Source organism: Lasioglossum baleicum, chromosome 11, assembly GCF_051020765.1.
Source record: "Lasioglossum baleicum chromosome 11, iyLasBale1, whole genome shotgun sequence".
Classification (NCBI taxonomy): Eukaryota; Metazoa; Arthropoda; class Insecta; order Hymenoptera; family Halictidae; genus Lasioglossum; species Lasioglossum baleicum.
The window spans coordinates 6,021,171-6,041,751 of record NC_134939.1 but is presented as its reverse complement, the minus strand read 5'-3'; the positions used below and the strand labels follow the sequence as shown (position 1 = coordinate 6,041,751).

The window sequence follows — 20,581 nt, the reverse complement described above, 5'->3', positions numbered from 1 at the left end:
TTAATATATACATATATAAACTCAGGACTTAGTATATATCTAGGTAGGTAAAAGCAGGTATGATTGGAAGCAATTAAACATAGAACAAAAATAGTGTTAGACTATTCTTAGTATTTAATACCAGAATGTATAATCATCAATATAAAATCAATACTAAAATAAAGCTTTAAATATAAGATGTAATATACACTTTTTACATACGCAAAGTTTACATAAAAATATTAATCATTTTGTCACTTCTCATAAAAAATTTACATAAAAATATTAATCATTTCATTTCTCATAAGATACAACTCAAAGTTTTAGGTACGTTTATACAATTCTATTTTCACGTAGTCGAATAGAATTTAAAACTGTTTTTATACAAAAATATAAAACAGTTTTTACGATATTCATGTCCTACGCTTCTTTTTTGACGGAGTTACACTGATGTCCTCATTGTCTGTGTCTAATGCGGAATCATCTTTAGATCGTCGATTGTGTATAGGTGTCTTCTGCGGTGTTGGACACAATCCTAATTCGAGTGAACTAAAAAAGAAATGGAGAATTCTATGAATTTATTTCATGTTTCTTCACCTTTGAAATACCTCTATCTGTCTTTTTATGTGTGTTATAAGTACTACTTTAAACAATTTCAAGAAATGCAACAATAAACAGAGTGTCTAACTCATTTCTAATTGTTCGGATGAGTCACTATTTAAATGCCACTTGTAAGATGGATTGGCAAAATAAGGAATTAGCCCGGGAATTAAAAATATAAATCTTGCATCAATTATCTCTACTTACTTAAATGCATTGTCTCTGTTCCCTTCTTGATTTTTTTCTGAGGTTCTCAAATTACTAGGATTTAGTGATGCACCTTTCTCCTTCTGTTGAGTGTGCAAGCTGAATCTTTGTGCTTGGCTGGCAGTTAGCTGGTTTTTCGATGTAATTTGCGTTGGTGGCGCGATCCCACTATTTTCGTAATACTTCCTCAAATCAACGTTAACGCTCTTCGTGCAGTTGTACGTTTTATATATACCGACAAGATAGTCCGCTAACTCAAACATATTCGATCTCAGCGATATAATTATGAATTGTGCATTTTTCGTTCTCTCCTTGATGTAATTTCCAACGATCGATACATTTTTAAAATCTAAAGCAGCGTCGATTTCGTCCATAAAATAGAGGGGAGTTGGTTTATAGTGATGCAGCGCGAACACAAGAGCTAAGGAGCTCAATGTCTTTTCACCTCCGCTAAGGTTACAAATATTTTTCCACGATTTCTTAGGTGGTCTGACACTAAAGGCAATGCCTTCGCTGAAAGGATCTAAACAATCGATCAACTCCAATTCCGCATCGCCGCCCAGCGTTATCATTTGATACATTTCTTTTAGCTTATTTGTAATTACCCCAAAACCAGAGAGAAACTCGTGCATTCTACGAAGTCTCACAGTTTCATAAATTTTTCGCATTCTGTCGCGTTCCCCCGTTACTTTTTCAAAATCTGCTACACGTTTCAAATATATTACATCCTTTTCTCTATAGTCTGTGATAACCTGCATATTTGGAACGTCGGTCGGTAATCTCTTTTTAGCCTTTTGTAAGTCATTCAAAAGCGTTTTCTCATCCAGCTCGCGTAGTTGTTCTTCAGTTAATTCCCTCAGTTTCACTAAGTCTTTGCCAGGTATAGCTTGAAGCTTCAATTCAGCAATTTTTCGCGTGTAATCTGGAATTCGTTGTTTCAACATTTTTATTCCGCTTTTACACTCTTTCATTCTTTGATCTAAATCGATTTTAACGCCTTTCATTTTGTTCTCCCGCGCTTGCAAAGCGTCTAACTCCTCTTTAAGGGATGACATAGCTGTGTCTCTTTCCGTAAGAGCTTCGTTAAGTTCATTTAGTTCGTGTATACACTGTTTCCCTTGTACCTCTAATTCCTGCTTCTCATTCTGAATATCTCGAAGCCTTTGTTCAGCGGATTGAACATCATTTTCCAGATTATCTATGCGTTGTTCGACCTTTTTCAAATTCCTTTCAGACGTTTTCATTGCAACCTGCAACTTGCAAATCTCGGCCTTAGCTTTTTCAATTGTTTTATTCAGGTTAGCTATCATCTTCTGCTGATCTTTTACACGACCTCCTGAAATTTCCTCTATTTTTCTACTAATACGCTGCACTTCACTTTCAACAGATTTTGAATTGTCTTTCACTTTCTCCAATGATTTTTCGGCTATATTCATCCCTTTCTTGAGCTGTTCGACCTTTTTCGGATCCGCAACAGACTCTGTAACCTTTTTCTCCTGAATTTTCAACTGCTGTCGTAAAGATGGTTCTTGCCCTTGCAATGTTTTAGCTTGGATACACAGTTTTTCTTTTTCAACAACCATATCTTTTAGATCTACAGTTAGGCTATGAACCTGAGTTTCTAAAGATTGATGTTCGTTTCTAAGTTTAGTACACTCTTCGTGTAGTTTGTCCAAATTCCCCTGTAGTTTTTCAATGTCATTGGCAGATAATTCGTTTCGAATTACCTTTTGCCCCATTCTACCCTTCAGTACTGTTCTTCCACCTCCACTCATTGTACCCGACAATTCAATTAATTCACCCTTCAGTGTAACAACTCTGAACCGTCTTTGGCCGTACGCAATACGCGTAGCTTGATCTAAATCATTTGCTACTAATGTATCTTGTAATGCATAATAGAACGCCGGCAGTACCCGTTCATCTTCGACATGTATAAGATCGAACAGCCTCGGTACACTCTCAGGTGTTTGTATTTTCTGTCTACATCTGTCCAATAGACGTTGCTGTTTCTCTAGAGGGATAAACGTTGCGCGTCCTATATCATTTTGACGTAGAAATGATATGCATGATTGTGCTGTGGATACTGTGTCTACTACAATGTTGTCCAAGGGCATACAAGCTGTTGAAACCGCGACGTCATATTTTCCGTCTATAGCTCCAAGATCACCCTACATATAGAATCATAACTTAATTATTATAAACTCCGGATTTTATGCATTTATAACAAAAATGAGCAAGTGCGATTTAAAACAATGAAAATATTAACAGACTTTAAAAGTGTTAATATATTATTTTCACCACATTAAAATTATTAATGAAGAATGTAAATTTATATTTAGCTCCTGCGTCTTGCAATTGATGCACAATCTTTTTATTTTGCATAAACATCCGGAGTCTAATTATAAATTTATCAAACCTTGAAAATTAAGCGACAATCGTCTGGTATATTCTAAATAGTAAATTGTTTGAAAATATCGATTTTTTAAATTTTATGTCAATTAGCGTTAATTGTCGAACATCTTGTAAATAAAATTAACATTCACAAAGAAAGGAATTTTTTATCTGCTTACCAATCTTCCGAATATCCCAGTAATTCTCCCTTCCACTTTTTCTCGCATTAAACTATCTAAAATTCTGTTTCTTGATCGACTTGCTTGCATAGCACACTTTTGTTCTTCATACGACATTCTCATCCGTCTCAATTTTGTGGCCTCTTCGATCTCTTTTTGCTTTATTGTCTCCAACGCGTGTTGCGCTTGAGTCAAATTGTGCTGAGTACTCGGAATTTTTGTTTGTAAATTCTTCAAGTGTAGCTCTTTCTCTGCTAAAGTGTCTACTGTTAATTTTAAAGAGTTTTGCAACTTTTCTAGCTTGTCTCTTTCTGTCGCTTCTACGGAAATATATAATTTAAATTCAGATTGTGCAAGATTGAAAGCTGCTTGAGCTTCATCAACGTTTTTCCTTAGAGAAATTAATTCTTTTTCAAGTACAGAACGTTCGTTTAATAGTGGTTCCGTTTTTCCGCGTAACCCAACCATTAACTTTTCCAGTACTGATTCCTCGTGTTCTCTCTTTTTTAAATTAGTTTCAATAAGCTGCTCACATTCCTGAATACTTTCCATGCTTTTCTCAGGCACGTTACGGAGTTCTTCTACTTTAGCTTTCTCCTACAAATAATATTAAATTATTTAATTATATAATATAAACGCTACATATTTCAACTTTTTCATTATAGATAGTATAGTAATGTAGCTTACTGCTTTTAACGTCGCAATGTTAGCTTTTCGACGTTTATTGGTCTCCACAAGTTCCGCATGAAGTGATTCATCATGTTTGCGAATATTATTAAACTGAGTTGAAATTTCATCTTTTTTCAGTTGTAAGCTATCCCATTTCTTGTTTTTCTCCTCGATTATTTTATTTTGCTTGCTTTTTTCATCATGAACTTCTTTCATTTTATCTACAAGATCTGCAATATCCGTATCCAATTCGTTAGCTTTCTTTTCTTGTTGTTCTAATTCGTTCGTAGTTTCGAATCTACAAAAAGGAATTTTATGAATTTCGTAAAATCATTGTATATCAATATTAATAAGTTACCTCTTATAATGATAAAGTTGATGCTCTATCTCTGTCACTGTGTTTTCTAATTCTAAATATTGCACTGCTTCTTGCATCGGTTCTTCCAGAGCTGCTTTCTCTCTCTCAACAATTCTCAAACGATTTAACTTTTCAACTCTATAGTCTGTAAGCAGGTCTAGCTTATCTGATAATTTTTGTAATGGTTCCTTATAACGTACTGTCCCAATTATATCTTCCAAAAACTCAAGCATACCAGTATCATTTTCGTTTTGTCCTTTAGGTTTCATCATTGCTATTTGCTCAACTTCTCCCTGGTATAATAGATCAAGGAAAAATAATTATAATAAAATAAAATCCCTCTCGCTACACAAATACATAAAAATTGTGTAGCTTAAAATGAAATAAGACTAGAAAGTATTCTTATCACGTGTATCATCACTAGACAGCAGATTTTATGCGTTTATGACAAAAATGAATAGGTGTAATTTAAATTACATAAGAAGAATTTAAAAATGCTATCTTATTATTTTCAACCTATTAAACATATTAAGATAGAAAATAAATTTCTATTTCACTCCAGTTTCTTGCAATTAAGGTACAAAACTTTTATTTTGCATAAAGATCTGCTGTCTAATCATCACACTATCTATAGATTATTTTAAAATTTTGTTCGTTTTATCAATATTCCATAGTCATAATTAATATATTTCATAATATGAAATGTGATCAGAAAGTGAACCTTGTAATTGCAAATGAATGTAATTGGTATAATGGTAAAATAGAAAGAGAGCATTGATAGAATAATATTGCATTCCGTACTTGTAAGATTAGGAAACGGTTGTGATCTAAATCCACACCATAGGACTTCAACAGCTTCGCAACCTCCTTGAATTGCACCCTTTTCCTATTAATTTCATAATGTGAAGAATTATCTTTAAGTGCTGTTCGTGATATACTAAACTCACTGTTAGGAACAACATCATAGTCTGCCCCAGGCTACAACAAAGTATTTATATTTCAGAAATGGTTGTAATTTAAATAGAAAATGGTCTAGTGAATACCTTGTCAATGATTTTTTGAAAATGTACAGATACTGTACAACTGTTGATATTCTGATGTTCGCTGGAATTATGTATTAAAACAGACAGCTTCTTCGACCGAATTTTACTAGCTCTGTATCCAAATACAAATAACATTGAATCTATTACATTACTTTTGCCACTACCATTCGGACCAACAATCGCTGAGAAACACTACAAAAAAGAAAATTTAGTTGATGTATATGTACCAGAGTTGAGCATTACTCGAATAAATTTTCTAACTGTCGATCGAGGAGTAATATATTGTAGGGAGATGACAAGAAGGACCCTGGGACGACACAGAGGCAAGATGGGTTTATTGTGCTGCATAATAATGTAGTAGTGTGTGTGTGACTGCTTCGGCCAATAGAAGGCACGCTCCTTCCAAGCTCACCACCACATTCCTGCCAGGGACTTTCTCGTCATCCCCCGGCAATACTTTGTTGTTATACTGGTATAAGACGAATTTGTGTGATATGCGACACAATGTATATCGTGATTCGTGACTGTTCAGTTTATTATTTTTGTCCAACCCTGATGCATACGTTTTATAAAAATTTCTGCCGTATACCTTATGAAATGGACCAATTGTTTGAGTGCCAGCATAACTTTTAAAGTTCTCATTAACAATCTTGATAATCATAAGCCTAGGACCATTAACATCAAGTTCATGAACAGCTTTGATAGGTGGTGGAATGTATATATCATCGTCTACTCTTAATCCACCTTCATCATCGGTATCTATCGTAGCATTATCTTCAACAACTTCCATTTCATTACTATCTTGATTTTGATCAGCTTCATGGGTTCCACTCATTTCAACTTCAATATGGTATATTCTTCACATTACAGAATCTGAAAATTAAATAAAATCACGTAAAACAAAGTGTTATTACTAGACTCCGGATGTTTATGCAAAATAAAAAGTTTGTGCATCAATTGTGAGATGCAGGAGCTAAATATAAACTTACATTCTTCATTAATAATTTTAATGTGGTGAAAATAATATATTAATACTCTTAAAGTCTGTTAATATTTTCACTGTTTTAAATCGCACTTGTTCATTGTTGTTATAAATGCATAAAATCCGGCGTCCATGTTATTACTTATAGGTTAGACAAAAATGTCAATTTAAATATGTATTACAATATTTCATAGAAGTATCACATTGCTTGAACGTGTATGTATTTACAATATATTTTCTTCACAACAAAAATGTAAAACAATGTATATATAAGAGATAAACTAAGAACACTGGATTACTGTAACTTACCTTATAATTTATAATACATAACATACTCATGTATGTACTAAACAGCATCTATAAAAATATTTTTAGTATAAAACCGTGACTCAAGTGTAATCAATTTTATCATTCCACTGCCAATGCAAATACGTAGAAAACGATAGTTCTGAAATCGTACTTTATTTTATTCTAAATAACTATTGATAACTATGAAATAACACTGAATAACACCTTCCCAGATTCAAATTGAAAGTAACGCACATAACGAACAAGCACATGTTATACAAATCAACATAGAGGATATACTATACTCCATTTTTACTTTGTTAACCTCGCCATAAAGCATATAATATCACGTAGTTATGACAGCGCCTGACAGCGCTGATGTATTTACCATATACATCACTGATATCACATATATCAGTGAAAAATATATACTACATACCACTGATATCAGTGATACATACCAATACATACCCAGTCAGCCAGGAGCCAGGCCTGCCTCGAGCAGAAATCGAACCCAGCCTAGCGAGCAGGTAACGGGCATTATGCTGCATTATGCTGAAAGGACGACGCTCGATGCTGCTCGAAGCACAAGATGATCGATTTTGGACGGGCAGCTGTGCGCGCATATGCCTGGCAGAATGCGCTACTTATGCGTGCGTAGATGCCGTCCAAAATCGAGCACGTTTGCTTACTGAGCAGCCGTCACTTCATGGTAACCGAAATTTCCAGCAAACACTAAACATATAATAATGATATCTAACCGTCACCATACAAATGATTTATTTATCGCTTCTGAGTTCAAGATACTTCAAAGCAGAGAGTATTTCAAAGAGAGAGAAAGAGACCGCGGACTCTTCTCGCCATTTCCACCGACTCAGGAACGGCGAGCGATTATTTCAAAACTCCCTATTTCTTGCTCTGTCTAATGTATTGCCGCTGATTGCTGCACAGCTGATCGACGAAATCTGTATATATTTCCTCACAACTTACTCTATTTAAAAATATGAATAGTAAGAACAATATACATATATGCGATATGAAGTATAAAATACTTGTGGAAAGATATATGTATATTTGTATCACGGTTCTGTCGTTCCTTGCAATGTTTACGAAATAATATATATATACATATAAACTTCTGAACTCTTCCGGTACTTTCCTGCCATTTTTCCCCACAAACTTAGGACGTAGATACGTTCCCAGACAGCACAGTCTGACCGAGCCTACCGCCGGACCCAGCTAGCAGAGCCCCTGCCCGACAGGTTACGGGCAAACACAATGCTTGGAGCAGCGTTGAGACCAAGACAGGCCGATTTAGCCGGGCCCCTGTGCACAAAATGGCGCGATTTTCACCTGCCGGGGGCTCGAGCCCAGGGCCTGCCGGCCGGGCTGGGATTCAGCCTGTTTTTGAGAGGGCAGCACGGTATCACACTAATGTGGCCAATCAGTGCTTCGATTGAGCCCAACTTTTCTCGCGCATGCGCGACACAGGGCGGGTCACATCAATGTGGCAGTACTTTGCAAATGCGTAGCAGTCTTCCTTGTTACCGACAAAAGTATAATAAGTTAATAAATAAGACCTTTGAGGGCGATTGCTGCCTAGATTGACCTTTATCTGGCGTTTTTAACTACTGAAAAAACCCGTGTTTGTATTATCACGCAATGAGAACGCGAATCCCGCACCCTTGCAATCTTGCAAATCGGCTGAATCCTAGCCCGGCCGGCAGGCCCTGGGCTCGAGCCCACGGCAGGTGAAAATCGCGCCATTTTGTGCACAGGTGCCCGGCTGAAATCGAGCCGGTGCGGTGTGCCGTCTGGGTTCCTGCCATGTTGACGCTGAGCTCCAATGTCGGCTATTCCCGCCAAAACCTAAGCGTAAGAATGGATGGAGTCCGCAATCTGGCGTCTGGCGTCAGGAGTGGGGTCTCTAATTTATTTTATCTGGGCACAATAGCTTAGAATAGATAAGAAAATAATGAGAGAGAGAGAGAATTCCCACAGAGATCTTTGACAAAATTCTAGTTGGCGAGACTAATCGAGGAATCAAAAATGATCGTCAAGCTGCAACCGGGAGAGGAGTCACCCGACAAATCAACACTCAGCTGAAAGATCCTAATTTTTATATATAATAATTCTGAGAATATATATTCAATTAAACAGCGGAATTCTTTTTCAAAACTTATTATGTTCTTATTTGATTTTTTACGTTTTTCCATTCAATATATGGCCGGATGTTTCTTTCTTTTGCACAGCAGTGTATACACAATTCTATACTATTAGTTTTAAATAATTGTTACATTTTGTTTCATTCGGTGGTCTATGAAAAGTAATGAAAATATTTTATATCAATAACATATTTAGAAGAAGCAATATTCTACGTACTTGCATTCGTAGTCTTCGTAAAGAAATTACATATTAAAAGAGTTTTGTACGAAGACTCCGTGGCGCAACGGTAGCGCGTCTGACTCCAGATCAGAAGGTTGCGTGTTCAAATCACGTCGGGGTCAATTCATTTTTGTCTTTTGCTTTTCAATAAAAAATTTGGAAAATAATCTACATAATAGTGCAACACGTGCGAATGAAGAAAGTTATAAATATAGCTTGTAATAGATGAATGTATATTCTTGAAATTTTAAAGAGTGGAAACATAACCTCACCCGGTGTACCGCTTTGTGTATTTGTGTAGCGTGTATTAAAATGCAACATGGACATGTAACAGAGTTTTAAAAGATTAAATTAAATCATTTCTATATACAAGTGGTCATAATTACATTATTTTTTTTCTATTAAATAATTAATATATATTCATTAAGTTATTTAAATTTTGACTTCTATAAAAGAAATAATAGTTTATTTATAGTGTGTATGATAAGTCTCTCATGTTTTTAATTTTATATATAATTTAAGGTTTGTGAATAGAATGGGTAAGGAAACTGATACCGAAAATTCGAAAAAGCGGAGAAAATCAGTTAGTGGGAATTCTGGAATTTCTCTTAAGGATGGAGATACTTATAAGGTATAAATATTAATTTTAACTGTGCATATCTTGCGTTTTAGTTTCAATAAAACAATCTTTTATGTTTAGGCTATAATCAGTTACGAAGAGAAAGAAGCCACAGAAAGATTGTCAGAAAATGATTCTGAAAATTTCTTATCAACGTGTGACAACATACGTAAAGCTATGAATAAAATAGCAGAACTAAAAATTAATGGAGATGTAATTGTTTGTACTTCTGTTGAAATATTATTCTGTATTTATTTAATTTGATTATTGAACACCTAAATTTTATCTCTTCTAGGCCAAGGATGAAATACGTGAACTTCAAATTCAAACATCGTTAGCATTTATCGAGCTTAAAAAATTAAATAGAATGGAAAAATTTCGTACAAAATTTGCAAGAGATTCTTTAATGGCTTCGAAAGGCAGTGTTGACAGTAGACATTTACATTTACAGAATTTATTATACGAAGTGATGCACTTGAAGAAGGAAGTTCTTAAGTGTCTTCAATTCAAGTAAATATTTCCTATTATACAATCTTCTTAAAATGTAATTTGCACATCAAATTAATATGATTCTACTTAGGTCTAAAGATGAACTGATACAGCTTGTATCGGAAGAAGAATTTTATAAAGAAGCCCCTGAGAACATATCGAGACCTGTAAGATAAATAATAGAATAATAGAAGTAAGATTTATTACTTTTACTTCTATGATACTATGAATGAATTTGTTTTAGGACATCGCAAAACATAATCCACATCAATTGAGACTAGCTCGCTTGGAGTGGGAATTAACACAAAGAAAACAGCTTGCTGCTTTGTGCGATGAATTAACAGAAAGTAAAAAAGCAGTAGCATTAAGCATAGAATCTAAACAATCTCGACTTGACAATCTGGCACCTCAACTTTATTCAATATTAGAAGTAATATGCGTATTGTCCAACTACAATATTTCAGAAAATGCAGAAAAGTAATAACTATTTTATATTTTAGGCAAGCAAACCACTACAAGAAAGCCTTGGATTACCATTAGACAGAATCAGACAAGAACATCACAAAGCGACGTTACTTGCTTCGCCATTATATGTTCTTTATGCAAAAGCATCTGCTTATAGAGATGCATATGGTACGTTTGATGTTAAAATTTTGTTAAGCATTACACATTTTATTTTATATACATCTTCCTACAGACAGTACTATAACAGTAAAAATAGAAGGCGACGAGGAAGAAGCAAAACGTGCAAATAATCAGGAAGGATTGCAGGAATCTGATTCAGATCCTGAAACTTTATCTGAAAGTATTATAGAGGAAACCCACATTCATAAAAAAAGACACCATAGATTGTCTAGGGAAGCTAGACAAGAAGAGAAAAGATTAAAGCTGCTTCAAAGGCACCCCTTACACGTGAAGATAATTATTAAATTGAAAAGTTAGTTTCGAAAATGCAAATCAATATTTCTAAAAATGAATGTAAAATATTTTAAAACATTAACGTTTTCAGACGAAACGAAGTTGACATTGCAGTTTTTTTACATAATGTTCCTGAAAGTAGTTACAGTAGAATCAAAATTGAAAACTGAAGGTGTTGAGAGCAATAGTACTGGGTATGCTATTTTCCCATACATTATTAAGTATATGCCGTTTTATGTATACTTTCTCGGAACTTTTATATATTTATTTTGCAGAGACATGCTTGCATCAGAATCAATTTTAAGGGAATTGTACCCAAGAGATCTAGGATTAGAAAGTCCAAATCCAGCTAATTACTATCAACTAAGTCGATATAATTTGGGTAACTTTTCATCGCTTGGATTAGGAATTCCATATAAATGGGCACAAAGAATGGCTGGTTTGAATTTCATTTCACCTGATTCTCGTGAACAAAAGGTATAAACATAAATATCGTATGTCATGTATTTTATGGTTCTAAACTGTTTCAACTGATGAAATTGTTTGAATGCTATCAGGTTACACGTTGCGAAATAGCTCAAGATAGTGTTGAAAGTGTATTAAGAGAGATTAAAAGACGCTTGAAAGCTAGATTGGAATTATGTATGGAGATTCGACACTTGGAATCTGGAAGTTTACCAATTCTTGCTAGTACTAACGACATCTTACCACAAAAACTTAATACAATTCTCCAAAAATTTACAACAATGTCTTGGAACGGTTATGCTATTTCTGCGAACTCTGCTCTTCAGCAGCAAGGCTTAGTGACTTCATTAGACATATTCTATGAAGCTGTTCTTCGACGTGGAAATAGTAAGATATTTTCAAATTATTTTATATAGAAATTATTATTTCAGATTTTTTTTTACATATACGTTATCCATTTCAGACGAGTTAATTGCAAAAATTGCTATAAAACCTGATTATCCAAAGATAGCTGCAGTATTTAATATAAGTATAAATCCTACGGTACCAGTTGCTGTTGACATTTTACGAGATATTGAAAGAGAAATAAATGTAATGTGGACGAAACCACCAACCTTATCTGCGCAATTGCAGCGATTAAGAGCGTGTTTCGATATCTATTTGGAAACAGAAAATACAGTATCAAAGGAAAAAATTTTCTTTCACCCCATAAAAGGCCGTACTCGTGCTAGACCTTATAAATATTTGGAATTGGGAGGTGGAATTTTTATCCATCGTTAATTCGCTATGATATTAAATTACATTTAAATGCATATTGTGCGATATATATTACATTCTAATGTAAACATAACTTACCTACGTTCTGCAATTATAAAATGTAATTTGAATATAAAGATTGCTCAAATCGAAGTTGACGTGTTCATGCGTATTTCAGGCACCCCAGAAATTCTTATAACGTGGGCTTGTAACTCGTACTTTAATCTTTTGTTTTCTAAACTAAGTTTTTTGCATTCCTTTCTTAATAAAATGTTGGTTGCTGCTACGTCATTGTACTTTTGCCAGAATTTCTCAATTTTATCATGTGAACTAGGAATCTGTAAAATTTTTCCAGCTTTAAAGTTTTGTCAAAAAATATTTTAATTTATCTCTTACAATGTTGTAAAAAGAATTACCTCGCCTTCAATAAAATAATTTCTGAAATTAACGTGAAATGGTTCCAAATTAGAGCATATTGTAATTAATTCAAGAATAGTCGAACATTTTTGCATGGTTTTCTGCAAGTTCTGAAAATGAAATGATAATATTCATATTATGAACAGTATGGTATGTGGCAAAGGAAAGTACATATAGTATACATATTGTTTAACCTTTAATGCATCATTGCTAAAAACAGTCAATTTCTTTAATTGAACATAGTCTACAGCTTGAACTGTACTAAAGTACTGCTTCATATCTCTTGTTTCCTTCTTTATATGTGCATTTTTCATTTTAAGGTTTCCAACTTGTTCATCTCTCTTCAATGATAGAATTTGTATATTGCATCGTAAATTTTCAGCAGCGTTTTGTAGTTGCAACTGTACTTTTGGGTATTGTAATATACATTGTTGATATACACTATCTTGTTCCTTTAAATATTCATATTGTTTTTTTTTATTTTTTGTAACTCTTTCATATTCAATAAGTGTTCTATTCAATTGTTCCCAAAGGTTTTTAAGGTTTTGCGAAGATATATGTATAAGGTTCGACATTACGTCTTCTTCCTACCATACAATAAATTTGTCTATTATCAACTGTCTAAAGAGTAATAACATTTTATGTTTACAGTATTACCAAAATTAAAATATTACGAATGTTAATAGCATTTCTTGTCTTCGCTGTAAATTTTTCTTCCTTCAACTTTTCAGTTTTCTTCACTACAGTAGATTGCATTTCCTTATAGACTTGTTTCATTTTAATTTTCAAAAATGCTAACTCTAACGCACTCGATTTATTGTTATCTAATTTGAATAAATCATGTAAGTCCTGCAACTTGTGTTTATATTTTCCTACATAACATAAAAAGAGATTTGTTTACATATCTATGTTTTATTACAGTACTAGAAGTACGCTGAATTAAATTCGATTAATACCGATTATATCATTCATCAACTCAATGTGAGCTTCTTGCAGTTTTCTATGATCTTCATCTGCTACTTTTAATTCACTTTGCAACTGACAAATTGTTTTATCTTTCAAATTTACAACTCTATCGAATGATTCAGAAAGATCCTTTACGTTTTCATAAATTTCTTTACATTTTATTTGTCTCAAAACAAGTCTCCATGTTTCATTGATTTTAGCAGTGTTTAATTTCGAAAATACGTTTTCATGTTTTAATTTATTCTGTAAAGATATGGATAATATTCACAATGATGTAACAAAATTGTAACAATTTTTTTTATTGCTCAGTATTAATTTCAGTGCGCATTGCAGAATAATATGAATCAAAGACAAATTAATTTTTTTTATAAGTTGAAGGCATGCACGAAACATTATTAAATTTTAATTAGATTTCATCCGTATTTAAATACCGATTGAATTTTTATCTGTCGCTGTATTTTATGCCCCTGCGAATTTAAAAAATCTGTATGGGTAGCAATACGTTAATAAGTCTAGTACTTTAATGTAGGTTGCAATTAATTGTTGTTTACGCCTCTTAGCTTCAAGTTCAAATTCAGCACGATGTTGCATGTAACGGGCACGCTCCTCTTCACTCATTCGAGCAAATTTACTGTTTCTATTACTTTTGCGTTGTTTCATCATTTTTATATAATTCTTATTCTATTTAATAGAAGACAATTACTCGTCAATATAATAATATGTTTCACAATGTATAATAAACACAGTTTTAATTGTTATACGTAATCACTGTACTCCAAAATATGTGTACGTATCTCTCACTTCAGAGATATACGTACTGATGTACGTGTTTGATCAATACAGTAGTATACTTTTAAGAATATAGAAGAACCTCTAACAAGAAAATATATAATTTCAGCAGAAAATATTCATTTCTACATAATGGTAATGTTAGTTTGAAAATAATAATTTCTCATGTTAACCAATTTTTTTTTAAGTAGCATTATTTATTGCATAGTAAATTAAACAACGTGGCTTCCGTAAAGATTTCCTTGTAATGATATAATAATAAACGAGTTCTCTTAGCTCTGAAATTAATTAATAATTTATATTTATTAATTATTAATGGCACTATTATGCATTCAACAGGAATCATATAAAAAATGTGACATACATATATCGAGAATTGACAGCATGGGGGAAGGAAATTTTTTTGGTAAAACGCTTTATTTCCATAAACGTTGGGTTTAAAAATACAAAAATATCGCAAGACATGCCTATGATATACAGTGGGTGTACAAAGTATATATGTACACCTTTTCAAAACGAATAACTTTTTTAAAATTCGACCCAACAGCTTGAGTTTTTTTGAGCTGTTAGAAGGATTTAATAATTATCCTTGTTTCTCCAACGTCCCCCATTAAGATCACGGTGCCCGTGCCGTAGAATGGACTAGTCATCAGAGATGGGATACTCACCGTGATTCCCCTCATCTGGCTGTACTGGTGCTATTGCATAGGAATCGTCTGACACACGCATCTGACCATGATCAACCAATTCTACTTTGTATACCGGGTATTTCACCTAACTTGACCGCCTTAAATAACTTCCTTGGTTTTAAATATACATCAAATGTCTGAAGGACAAAGTTGAATGATAAAATGGGACTCATACAATACCAAAAAAATTTTTGCTTTTATGTAATTTTTTTTAGAGATATGAAGGCCATCTTCATCTTTTTAAATGGAATGAGGTATTTTTGAATATATCAATCGATGCAGCTGGACATTCGCTATAAAAAAGTACTAACATATGTATGTCGAAAACTTAGTAGTTCACAGGAGATATTTCAATTTAAATAACTCTAAAACACCATTACTATCGTACTAACAATAAGACGTTACACAAGTATGTAAGTAAACGCTAACGTTTTATTGTTACATTTTGTAGAATTTTTCTGTAAGAATTAAAATATTCTTATTTGGAAAATAATTTATTGTTACAGTTTATCGATGGTGCTTATTATAAATTGCGTTGACTGATTGATTGGTGGCCAATTTTAATAACTATGTTGCAGATTCGACGGTTCGCGTTACGTGGTCTATACGTATGTGTATGTGTAATTCCTGTAGAGAATAATGTTTTCCGAGATTCCTTGCACAACTGAATGGTACGACATCGTGTAGTCTGATCTGGAAGATATGTACCATTATCAGCTATCTCTAAACTAGCTATCTCAAACTATGAAATTGCGACATCCAAATTACCAAATCACGTATTTATAATTCTCCAGAAATTTGATCGCCTACAATCATTACTCTTACAGTTATCTTGTTGCAATAGTTTATTGGGTTGAGCAAAGAAGCGTAAAATATGAAAAGGATGAGTTCATCATCTGAAACGGAAAACTTGATCAGTTGACAAAAGGGTCGCCAGATTAAGATTTGTGTCCCCACTCTATCGGAAAGATAGAAGAGGGAAACTCTTCTACAAGGCAATTCCCCAATCTACCATCTCCTTCATCGGCGTTATTCCTCCCTCTACCTTTCCCACGCAACCGCCGCGGCCCAGTCACGTGATGCGTTTCGTCTCTGTCGTGCATGCGTACTGGCAGAGAGAGGGTAACTTTTTCCCCTTAATCCGTGCTCCCTCCCCTCATCAAATGACTCTGGTTTGTCCAGCTATTTCACGCAAAGTGACCACGCTTCTGAACGCATGCCTTTGGATTTCTATGAAATTTTGTAAACTTGTGGATCTGCATTAGCTTAACTCCAGCAAGCAAAATTCTCGATTTTGGACGGGCATCGGCGCGCGCATAAGTAGCGCTTTCTGCTGGAAGAAAGACCGGGCATCTGCCCGGCAGAAGCTGCTCTGCTCGGGCACAATGCTGGCCACTCGGTCCTGGATTCTACCTGCGTTGTACTAACACAGACGAGGTATTCTCGTTTGAAGGCACTAATATTAGTGCAACCTGCCCTGTATGACGGCATTCGTCACATTAGTGCCACCGTGCTGCCCTCTTAAACTCAGGCAGAATCCAGGACCGAGCGGTCAGCATAGTGCCCGAGCAGCTTCGAACGTCGTTCTGTCAGCGTAATGCCCGTCACCTGCTCACCAGGCTGGGCTTGATTTGCTCGAGGCAGGTCTGGCTCTAGAAATAACTATTTCACATTATTTTATAAACATAACAAGAATGTGTCCATCCAAATTTTTTACCATTCTTCCAACAATATATACCCAAAGAAATAAATTTGGTAAATAATTCCTCAGGGAAGCATCTTTACAATCTTAATAATCGCAAATTAAGAATATTAGAACCCGTCATTTCGACGGGTGCGGTAAACCTAGTGTTATACAATACAAGGAATATCCAAAGATATATGCTTCGAAAGGAGTGATCACTTGGCATGAAATAACTCTACTAAAATAGAAAAACCACTATTACTTACAATTGCGAAGCCTTCGAAACTCAGTCTGTACAAACCAGCCAGATTACACTCCACATCTTTGATAGCTTGTAACATTATGAATAATAATATTTTCTGCGATCTCGATGGTATATTGTACCATGCCGATTGAACTCTGTTGCACAAGAACAGGAACATTTTATTACATGTTTCTTATACGTGTATGTAGGTGCGTACCGCAGTAGGTCTTGTTTAGTTAGTCTCGACTTTACATTTAACTTGTAATTAATCTTTAAATTGAATTTGTTGTTAATTGATTTCAAGTTGTAAATCTTTTTTCAACGACAGCGATATGTTTCAATATACAATGTAAATATCACAGGACCGAAATATCACTTGTGTTGTGTACAGAATAAATATACTATCAGATCAATTCGGTTTTTATTCCACGGACGTTATTCGCAGAAACGTTTCGTAAGTAAAAGTACGGACTCACATTACGTCGTAAAATCCTGCACCACAGTCCTTGAACAACTGTCCACAATAATTATTGAAGAACATGATAGAAAGTTGCAGTATTAAAGATCCACCAGCGAAGAGAAGATCCTCAAAAGTTAAATAAAACTTAACTACGAGAAATAACTGTCGCACATAAAACACTGTTTTAGTATATTTCGTTCGTTGGGGACCATTTTATCGCAATTATTAGGTCGAGTGATAAATTCGACCATGTCACGTAATGTACACATTTTCTAATAAAAAATACACGAAAATTTTATGAACAAATGTAAGAAACCACAAGGTGAAGCTGCAAATAAACAGCCACCTATCAAAATTAAAGATTACTTTAACAAATAAGTTTCGTTAACATGTATCGAATATATGTATGTATACTGTATACAATATGCACGTACGTCTATTTTGAGTAATATATGTATATCGCATTTCTAATTGCAGCAGTATTCTTGTATTTAATAAGTAATTTATAAAAATGTTCGATTTTCCGAACCACCTAGGTCCCATGTTAACATATAAAAATAAGTCCAATAAAAGAATAACATTTTTCTCGGTAATTATTGCGAAAGGGTCATCGTTCTCCGATTTTGATGAAATATAAATATGTTATAGATTTCGACATTTTGAATAACTTCTTCCTTTTCCAATATAGGTATGTATTCCACCCTGTATACAGGGTGTCCCAGTTTTTTCCGGCCAAACTGTGCCAGCGTGTTCTACACGCAAAAGTAAGAAACAAATGTTATATGAACATATGCTCTTAAATGTTTTATTAACGAGTTAACATTTCAAAATGATGTCCGTTATTACGAATACAGGTTTGGCATCTAACAAAAATTGACCCTATCGTACTACTAATTTCTTCTTTATTTTCTCTAATCGCAGCAAATGCGTCTGTATCCTCTGTACTAACTGCTCACGAGTGTTAATTTGTGCTTCATAAACTTTTGCTTTCACAACTTCCCACACGTAAAAATCCATTGGCGTGAGATCTGGTGATCCTGGAGCGTGTAGAACACGCTGGCAAATTTGGGCCGGGTAAAAATGGAACACCCTGTATGTATAACCAGAGTGAGATTCTGTATTCTCTCTCATATCCACAGCGTCAAAATGTAAACAAACGCCGCGCCGGACAGGCTTACGTTGCCACGGAGCGTGCAGGAATACGAAAAATTCAATACAGTATTTACGATAGTTTTTTTGAAAATATCTCGAAAACTAAAAGCGACCCCCCTGTATTGGAAACAGAAAAATGTAAGATAATTGCCTACTAACTAAACCTATTGTTAGGTCGAAGGTGTGGGCGGTAAATAAATACAATGATTGACGGTGAAGCCGTCCGCTAAGGTGCGATTTATTAAAAATGATCTTTCCGTACTCGACACTCCGAGCGTCACTGGAAGAGTGACCGCTCAGGTTAGCTCTAGTCTTAAGGACACCTTGTTGCCAGCGTGTTTGCTACCTGCACCCCCAAATGTGCACTGGATTTTTACTTGAAGGGTACGCGTCGCGCTGTCGAGCCGCACGCTGCCCGCTCTCGACGTTCGCAATTTCGATATTCCTTACAAAAAGTTGTTCAAAATGTGTCGCTGCATAACATATTTAAATTTCATCAAAATCGGAGTACGGTGACCCTTTCGAAATAATTACCTTTTTCTCATTTGACACTTCGTTTATGAGAAAATCGAGTTTATTACTCGACTTAATTTTTGCGATTCTCTCCTATTTCAGTAGTAATGCTTACGCGGAATAAGGTTACAGCGAACGAGATGATAACTGCTCCAATCGCTAATAAGTAAGCGATTGTCTGCTGACGTTGGAGTTTAGCCACTGAACTACGTGAAAAAATTGGGTAATTATACAGAAAAGTACTGCCCACTCCGATTTTGATAAAATTTAAATATGTTATAGATATTGACATTTTGAACAACTTTTACCTTTTCCAATATAGGGGGCTCGCTTTTAGTTTTCGAGATATTTGCAAAAAACTATCGCGAATACTGTATTGAATTTTTCGTATTTCTGCACGCTCCGCTGCAACGTAAACCTGTTTCGGTGCGGCGTTTGTTTACATTTTGACTCTGTAGAGATGAGAGAGAAAACAGGGTCTCACTCTGATCATGTATATATACGGTGAGCTTTCAATTTTGAAAGAATACTTCTGGATTTCCGTATGCGTGGTCGGGCCGGCCCCCCACCACCTAACCCTAACTAATTCTGATCTCATGATTTTTCCATTACTGGTTCAAATTCTGTATGACGGCTATATAGAATGAAAAGATTATGCGATCAGAATTAGTTAGGGTTAGGTAGTGGGGGGCGGAGAGGCCCGGCCGTTAGGCCGGCTCGACCACGCATACGAAAATGTAGAAGTAGTCTTTCAAAACTGAAAGATCACCCTATATATGTATGGTCACAGAGTGAGACCCTGTTTTTTCTCTCATCTCTACAGCGTCAAAATGTAAACAAACGTCGCACCGAAACAGGCTTACGTTGCAGCGCAGCGTGCAGGAATACGAAAAATTCAATACAATATTCGCGATAGTTTTTTGCAAATATCTCGTAAACTAAAGCGAGCCCCCTATATTGGAAAAGGAAAAAGCTGTTCAGAATGTGTTGCTGCATAACATATTTAAATTTCATCAAAATCGGAGGGGGCAGACCTTTTCTGTATACATAATTACCAAAAATTGAAAACATCTTAATACCATACAACGCAATATTAGTATGTACAATGAAATCACTAGAAGAAAGTGACATAATAGGGGCAGGTTTATATCATGTTTATTTGTTATAATATATGTAAGCGTTTTCCTTAAAATAGGGTGCCCTTTGTTTAGTTGCCCGTCTGGTATGTATCTTTTGTTGAGGGTCGTCTCGTTATCGGCCAGGCGCCGAAGTTCTATCTGCAGTTTATTTCCTGGGGCTCGATTGCTTATGTCACGTCATCAAGTGTCGTCTTGTCGTT

At 34.8% G+C, this 20,581-nt stretch overlaps 3 protein-coding genes and 1 non-coding gene across 8 annotated transcripts; 2 read left to right on the top strand and 2 right to left on the bottom strand.

Moving 5' to 3' along the window:
* Positions 1-91: 91 nt before the first annotated feature.
* Glu (structural maintenance of chromosomes 4-like protein gluon) lies at positions 92-7,187 on the bottom strand. Of its 3 annotated transcripts, none has more exons than XM_076432892.1 (9): positions 7,168-7,187; positions 6,016-6,299; positions 5,427-5,618; positions 5,185-5,361; positions 4,384-4,676; positions 4,044-4,323; positions 3,357-3,953; positions 787-2,954; positions 92-528 (listed from the first exon to the last, which is right to left on the bottom strand). In XM_076432892.1, the coding sequence occupies exons 2-9, from the start codon at positions 6,259-6,261 to the stop codon at positions 393-395; spliced, it is 4,089 nt and encodes a 1,362-aa protein (XP_076289007.1). In that variant the 5' UTR covers positions 6,262-6,299; positions 7,168-7,187; the 3' UTR covers positions 92-392. The 3 variants fall into 3 exon arrangements, with proteins under 3 accessions (XP_076289007.1, XP_076289005.1, XP_076289006.1); XM_076432890.1 differs by lacking the exon at positions 7,168-7,187 and adding an exon at positions 6,718-6,975; XM_076432891.1 differs by lacking the exon at positions 7,168-7,187 and adding an exon at positions 6,416-6,561.
* A 1,944-nt stretch (positions 7,188-9,131) lies between these two features.
* Trnaw-cca (transfer RNA tryptophan (anticodon CCA)) lies at positions 9,132-9,203 on the top strand. Its single transcript has one exon. It is a non-coding gene; the product is annotated as a tRNA-Trp (tRNA).
* On the top strand, positions 9,169-13,333 carry Thoc5 (THO complex subunit 5). 3 transcript variants are annotated; one of them, XM_076432895.1, is made up of 12 exons: positions 9,169-9,299; positions 9,604-9,712; positions 9,782-9,919; positions 9,996-10,210; positions 10,281-10,356; positions 10,434-10,619; positions 10,690-10,822; positions 10,887-11,126; positions 11,199-11,301; positions 11,383-11,584; positions 11,665-11,959; positions 12,036-13,333. In XM_076432895.1, the coding sequence occupies exons 2-12, from the start codon at positions 9,617-9,619 to the stop codon at positions 12,350-12,352; spliced, it is 2,001 nt and encodes a 666-aa protein (XP_076289010.1). In that variant the 5' UTR covers positions 9,169-9,299; positions 9,604-9,616; the 3' UTR covers positions 12,353-13,333. The 3 variants fall into 3 exon arrangements, with proteins under 3 accessions (XP_076289010.1, XP_076289009.1, XP_076289008.1); XM_076432894.1 differs by having other exon boundaries at positions 9,182-9,408; positions 9,782-9,913; XM_076432893.1 differs by having other exon boundaries at positions 9,182-9,408.
* Positions 12,264-15,028, bottom strand: LOC143213243 (dynein regulatory complex subunit 2). The gene is made up of 7 exons (XM_076432898.1): positions 14,865-15,028; positions 14,231-14,778; positions 13,702-13,954; positions 13,403-13,617; positions 12,940-13,332; positions 12,745-12,855; positions 12,264-12,666 (listed from the first exon to the last, which is right to left on the bottom strand). Exons 2-7 carry the CDS (start codon positions 14,372-14,374, stop codon positions 12,472-12,474), a joined length of 1,311 nt encoding a protein of 436 aa, XP_076289013.1. The 5' UTR covers positions 14,375-14,778; positions 14,865-15,028; the 3' UTR covers positions 12,264-12,471.
* Between the last annotated feature and the right edge of the window lie 5,553 nt (positions 15,029-20,581).

Excerpts from the sequence above, each read along its gene's own strand:
- Thoc5 (XM_076432893.1), top strand. Across the intron at positions 9,920-9,995 it reads AAATTAATGGAGATGTAATT|GCCAAGGATGAAATACGTGA; the intron begins GTTTGTACTTCT and ends TATCTCTTCTAG. Across the intron at positions 11,585-11,664 it reads CTGATTCTCGTGAACAAAAG|GTTACACGTTGCGAAATAGC; the intron begins GTATAAACATAA and ends GAATGCTATCAG.
- Glu (XM_076432892.1), bottom strand. The coding sequence starts at position 6,261 with ATGAGTGGAACCCATGAAGCTGATCAAAATCAAGATAGTAATGAAATG. Across the intron at positions 4,324-4,383 it reads CAACTTTATCATTATAAGAG|ATTCGAAACTACGAACGAAT; the intron begins GTAACTTATTAA and ends TCCTTTTTGTAG. Across the intron at positions 529-786 it reads AACAGAGACAATGCATTTAA|TTCACTCGAATTAGGATTGT; the intron begins GTAAGTAGAGAT and ends TTTCTTTTTTAG.
- LOC143213243 (XM_076432898.1), bottom strand. The coding sequence starts at position 14,374 with ATGATGAAACAACGCAAAAGTAATAGAAACAGTAAATTTGCTCGAATG. Across the intron at positions 12,856-12,939 it reads TTAGCAATGATGCATTAAAG|AACTTGCAGAAAACCATGCA; the intron begins GTTAAACAATAT and ends TTTCATTTTCAG. Across the intron at positions 12,667-12,744 it reads ATTATTTTATTGAAGGCGAG|ATTCCTAGTTCACATGATAA; the intron begins GTAATTCTTTTT and ends AAAATTTTACAG.